The 6,423-nt window shown below is 45.9% G+C and overlaps 1 protein-coding gene across 1 annotated transcript in view; it reads left to right on the top strand.

Moving 5' to 3' along the window:
• Positions 1-1,180: 1,180 nt before the first annotated feature.
• Positions 1,181-6,423, top strand: part of abcg2c (ATP-binding cassette, sub-family G (WHITE), member 2c) — a 28,625-nt gene continuing 23,382 nt past the window's right edge. Inside the window, exons 1-2 of the mRNA XM_067972324.1 lie at positions 1,181-1,242; positions 4,010-4,192. Of these exons, the coding sequence (XP_067828425.1) occupies positions 1,181-1,242; positions 4,010-4,192 (245 nt within the window). The remainder of the gene's footprint in view (positions 1,243-4,009; positions 4,193-6,423) is intronic.

The following is a 6,423-nucleotide window of genomic DNA, read 5'->3' as shown; positions in this document are numbered from 1 at the left end:
CCCGACCATCTGAACGTGTCTTAAAGTGCCTGGAGGACCCCCCACCAGCGCTATTTAAAGGGACCATGCAGGATTTACAGGTTAGTGGCTGGATTATTGCCTCTGGCTGCTGGGACATTTGTAACTGTTTTTTGAAGGTCTCCTAGACTTCAGTACTAGGACACGGGGACATGGCCCAACATTTAGAGCCAGGACGTGCAGGAGTGAAGTTAGGAAATGCTTCTACACGCAAAGGGTGGGAGACATTTGGAACGCTCTTCTGCAGACGGCAGTTGATGCTCGGTCACTTGTGAATGTTAAATCAGAGATTGATCGATTTCTTTGAACCAAGGTTATTAAGGGATATGGGGCTGAGACGGGTATATGGAGTTAGGTCACAGATCCACCATGATCTCACTGAATGGTGGAACAGGCTCGAGGGGCTAAATGCCACGGCCACTTGCTGCCTCCTGATATGCGCCACCTTCTCCTGCAAAAAAGCGAGGCGTGTGCCTAGGTGATGTGCCTGTCATGGTTGAATAGCTGCCAGTGTGTGTGGCCTGTGAGTTGTGGATGGGCGGCTTGAAACAGTGGTAATGTGTAAGGATGGGAGGAAGCATCTGATTGGAAGAGTTGAGTACTGATGGAAAGAGTTTATTGGTGTGTGGGTGATGGGGGTGTCGTGCGTGGAGCAGTTGGTCGGAGACACCACTTGACAGTTGACCTCACTCACCTTGACCACTCATGTCAAAGCACGGAACTTCTTCCTGCACTGCATCCATGTTCATGATGCTGTGCACCTGGCATTGACTTCATCCCCCGCTGCCTCCCACTGCCTTTTGAGTATATGTCTGGAGGGCCTCTTGTCCCCACTGCAGTTATAGGATGTCCCTCCTTCTGGCCACCTTTTGCACCCAAGGTGTATCAGCAGAGAACCTTGGTGCATGCATTCTCGCAGACCTGGTACAAACTCAGATCGGCAGATTGGTGATGTGGGATTTAGTAGTGTGCAACCTTTATTCAGTGTTTTAACATAACTCATCAGTGTGTAAACATAGGGATGGGACCTGCATCTGTGTTTTATGTGTGTGATGTCTGATCTCTGTTCAGACTCCATGCAGACAGTAGACTGTTATTTTCAGCAAATAAGAGGTACCGGCTACCTTTAAGAGATTTCTAAGAAACATCTTCCCTTTAAGAGATGGCGCCCCCTGGTGGTGGAAAGTGTGAATTGCCAGGCCCGGATATGAGAGCTGGTTACAGGTAAGTGCTCCCTTGGGACCAAACTTGCGTCTTGCCTGCCTGGGGTCCATCGGGCGTGCGGTGTTAGCGCATCATCGCCCAGAATGGACCCTTATCCAATTTTTCCCCCAGAGTGTCTTGTGGCCAAATTTGCTGATGATACAAAGATAGGTGGAAAAGCAAGTTGCGAGGAGGACACAAAGTGTCTGCAAAGGGATATTGACAGGTTAAGCGAATGGGCAAAAAATTGGCAGATGGAATATCATGTGGGAAAATGTGAAGTCATCCACTTTGGGAGGAAAAATAAAAAAGCAAAATATTATTTGAATGGAGAAATACTACAAAATGCTGCGGTACAGAGGGATCTGGGTTTTTTTTTATTCGTTCACGGGATGTGGGCGTCGCTGGCGAGGCTGGCATTTATTGCCCATCCCTAATTGCCCTCGAGAAGGTGGTGGTGAGCCGCCTTCTTGAACCGCTGCAGTCCGTGTGGTGACGGTTCTCCCACAGTGCTGTTAGGAAGGGAGTTCCAGGATTTTGACCCAGCGACGATGAAGGAACGGCGATATATTTCCAAGTCGGGATGGTGTGTGACTTGGAGGGGAACGTGCAGGTGGTGTTGTTCCCATGTGCCTGCTGCTCTTGTCCTTCTAGGTGGTAGAGGTCGCGGGTTTGGGAGGTGCTGTCGAAGAAGCCTTGGCAAGTTGCTGCAGTGCATCCTGTGGATGGTGCACACTGCAGCCACAGTGCGCCGGTGGTGAAGGGAGTGAATGTTTAGGGTGGTGGATGGGGTGCCAATCAAGCGGGCTGCTTTATCTTGGATGGTGTCGAGCTTCTTGAGTGTTGTTGGAGCTGCACTCATCCAGGCAAGTGGAGAGTATTCCATCACACTCCTGACTTGTGCCTTGTAGATGGTGGAAAGGCTTTGGGGAGTCAGGAGGTGAGTCACTCGCCGCAGAATACCCAGCCTCTGACCTGCTCTCGTAGCCACAGTATTTATATGGCTGGTCCAGTTAAGTTTCTGGTCAATGGTGACCCCCAGGATGTTGATGGTGGGGGATTAGGCGATGGTAATGCCGTTGAATGTCAAGGGGAGGTGGTTAGACTCTCTCTTGTTGGAGATGGTCATTGCCTGGCACTTATCTGGCGCGAATGTTACTTGCCACTTATGAGCCCAAGCCTGGATGTTGTCCAGGTCTTGCTGCATGCAGGCTCAGACTGCTTCATTATCTGAGGGGTTGCGAATGGAACTGAACACTGTGCAGTCATCAGCGAACATCCCCATTTCTGACCTTATGATGGAGGGAAGGTCATTGATGAAGCAGCTGAAGATGGTTGGGACTAGGACACTGCCCTGAGGAACTCCTGCAGCAATGCCCTGGGGCTGAGATGCTTGGCCTCCAACAACCACTACCATCTTCCTATGTGCTAGGTATGACTCCAGCCACTGGAGAGTTTTCCCCCTGATTCCCATTGACTTCAATTTTACTCGGGCTCCTTGGTGCCACACTCGGTCAAATGCTGCCTTGATGTCAAGGGCAGTCACTCTCACCTCACCTCTGGAATTCAGCTCTTTTGTCCATGTTTGGACCAAGGCTGTAATGAGGTCTGACAAAAAGTCAACATACAGGTGAAGCAGGTAATCCGGAAGGCAAACGGAATATTGGCCTTTATTTCCAGGGGGATGGAGTATAAAAGCAGGGAAGTCAAGCTGCAACTGTACAGGGTGCTGGTGAGACCACACCTGGAGTACTGCGTACAGTTCAGGTGCCCTTATTTAAGGAAGGACATATTTGCATTGGAGGCAGTTCAGAGAAGGTTCACTAGGTTGATTCCGGGTATGGAAGGATTGTCTTATGAGGAAAGATTGAACAGGTTGGGTCTGTACTCAATGGAGTTTAGAAGAATGAGAGGAGATCTCATTGAAACATACAAGATTCTGAGGGGACTCGATAGGGTAGATGCTGAGAGGATGTTACCCTTCATGGGGGAATCTAAAACTAGGGGACATAGTCTCAGAATAAGAGGTCACCCATTTAAGACGGAAATTAGGAGGAATTTCTTCTCCCAGAGGGTCGTGAATCTTTGGAATTCTTTACCCCAAAAAGCTGTGGAGGCTGAGTCATTGAATACATTCAAGGCTGAGTTAGACACATTTTTGATCAGCAAGGGAGTCAAAGGATATGGGGAAAGGGCGGGAAAGTGGAGTTGAGGTAAAAATCAGATCAGCCATGATCTCATTGAAAGGCGGAGCAGGCTCGAGGGGCCGAATGGCCTACTCCTGCTCCTATCTCTTATGGTCTTATGGTTAAATATATCATCCAGTCTAACAACTGCACAGTGCTTCTGCAGTCAGATATTCTACTTTGCATAACTGTATAATAAAAAATAATTGAGATAAATAAAGACACCATACTGTTACACCCAACACTCTAACTTAAATCAACTCATTTAGATCTGTTGTGAGGAGATTACCAGACCTAAGCTCAGTCAGCAAACAAGTATTTCAAATTCATTCACATTTCCATCCTAATTCTTATCACACAAAATAATGGCGATGTCAAGGGATTAAAACATTATTTGGAAAAAGAGCTTATAACAAGCAGGGATTCTGACACATTACACAACTATTAATGGCTGATTACGAAACTTACTGTTTATTGAAAAGACTCCTGTAAATTGCTACATAGCAATGGCACATTGTACTTTACTATCAGTAATGCATCTGGTAATCTGTGATAACGTGTTTCACTGTGTAATACAAGATAAGAACTTCACCTTTGGTCAGTTTGACTGTTAATGGGAATGCAGATCTCAACATGGAAACATCAACAGACAGCAGGAATGAGCAGATTTCCAATTTTCAATCTCCTGGTCCGATTCTGACTTTTAACAACATCAGATATGTGGTGAATGTAAAAAGAGTTTTCTGCGCCAAAGGAGAAGAGAAAGAAATCCTTTGTGGTGTGAGGTAAAACTCTCAGCTCTGGTTTTCTTGATTCGATTACACTGACAATTCGATCCGTGGTGTAACCAGTGATTTGCTGTCTTTGTACTCACAGCCTGGCTGGTGTTGGTGTATTGTCAGCATTAATATTAACTGTTATGGATTTAGGTCTGCCACAGATACCTTCTCAACCATCAGTCACCCCCCCAAAGTGATCTGTGCATCTTCCTTTCACGGGATTTGACTCCTATATCTTGTACGGTGGCAGGATCGGGGGTTGTAACGATGAACCTGAACAGAATATGCTTGTCTTTTGCATGTGTCTCTTTAATCACTGCAAAGACGGGTTGAGTTTACATTGGCTGAGGTGAAGTTTGGTTTGAATTGTTAAACTTCTTTATTCCATTAAGGTGATACACGAGCAAATCACTAAAAGTAGCGACGCAGGTTAATAAGGCCATAAAAAAGGCAAACCAAGCACTGCGGTTCATATCTAGAGGGATAGAAGTTATGTTAAACTTGTATAGAACCTTGGTTGGACCACACTTGGAGTACTGGGCACAGTTCTGGTCTCCACACTGTAGAAAGGATATAGAGGCATTGGAGAAGGTGCAAAAAGGATTCACAAGGATGATACCAGAACTGAGAGGATAAACTTATCAGGAAAGACTGAACAGGCTGGGACTCTTTTCTCTAGAAAAGAGAAGGCTCAGAGGTGACCTAATAGAGGTCTTTAAAATTATGAAGGTGGTTCGATATGATAAATGTAGAGAAAATGTTTATACTTGTGGGGGAGACCAGAACTAGGGGTCATAAATATAAGATAGTCAATAATAAATAGTAGAGAGTGAGGAGGACATAAAAAACCTACAAGGGGATATGGACAGGCTGGGTGAGTGGGCGGAGATTTGGCAGATGCAATACAATATTGGAAAATGTGAGGTTATGCACTTTGACAGGAAAAATCAGAGAGCAAGTTATTATCTTAATGGCGAGAAACTGGAAAGTACTGCAGTACAAAGGGATCTGGGGGTCCGAGTGCAAGAAAATCAAAAGGTTAGTATGCAGGTGCAGCAGGTGATCAAGAAGGCCAATGGAATGTTGGCTTTTATTGCTAGGGGGATAGAATATAAAAACAGGGAGGTATTGCTGCAGTTATATAAGGTATTGGTGAGACCGCACCTGGAATACTGCATACAGTTTTGGTCTCCATACTTAAGAAAAGACATACTTGCTCTCGAGGCAGTACAAAGAAGGTTCACTCGGTTAATCCCGGGGATGAGGGGGCGGACATATGAGGAGAGGTTGAGTGGATTGGGACTCTACTCATTGGAGTTCAGAAGAATGAGAGGCGATCTTATTGAAACATATAAGATTGTGAAGGGGCTTGATTGGGTGGATGCGGTAAGGATGTTCCCAAGGATGGGTGAAACTGGAACTAGGGGGCATAATCTTAGAATAAGGGGCTGCTCTTTCAAAACTGAGATGAGGAGAAACATCTTCACTCAGAGGTCTGTGGAATTTGCTGCCCCAGGAAGCTGTGGAAGCTACATCATTAAATAAATTTAAAACAGAAATAGACAGTTTCCGAGAAGTAAAGGGAATTAGGGGTTACGGGGAGCGGGCAGGAAATTGGACATAAATTTAGATTTGAGGTTAGGATCAGATCAGCCATGATCTTATTGAATGGCGGAGCAGGCTCGAGGGGCCGATTGGCCGACTCCTGCTCCTATTTCTTATGTTCTTATGTTCTAAATTCAATAGGGAATTCAGGAGAAACTTTTTTACCCAGAGAGTGGTGGGAATGTGGAACTCGCTATCACAGGGAGTAGTTGAGGCGAATAACAGATGGATTTAAGGGGAAGCTGGATAAACACATGAGGGGGAAAGGAACAGAAGGATATAGTGATAGGGGTGAGATGAAGTAGGAGAGGGAGGAGGATATTGAGCATAAACTCCAGCATAGACTAGTTGGGCCGAATGGCCTGTTTCTATGCTGTAAACTCGATGTAACTCGATGTAAATAATCTTAATCTCATTTATCCCCCCTGTTCCCATATCCCTACAACCCTTTTTCCTTCATCCACCTCTCCAATCCACTCTTGAATCTTGACGCAGTTTCTGCCTCAGCCGCTGACCCTGGAAGTGAATCCCATGGCCTCCCAACTCTCTGTGAAGACGTTTCTCCTCCCCTCTGTTCTAAATATCTTGCATTTAATCTTTTATCTAAGATCCCTCCTTCTAGACCCTCAGCT

The sequence above is a fragment of the Heptranchias perlo genome, chromosome 36 (assembly GCF_035084215.1).
Source record: "Heptranchias perlo isolate sHepPer1 chromosome 36, sHepPer1.hap1, whole genome shotgun sequence".
Classification (NCBI taxonomy): Eukaryota; Metazoa; Chordata; class Chondrichthyes; order Hexanchiformes; family Hexanchidae; genus Heptranchias; species Heptranchias perlo.
This window is presented reverse-complemented; position numbering and strand designations above follow the sequence as displayed.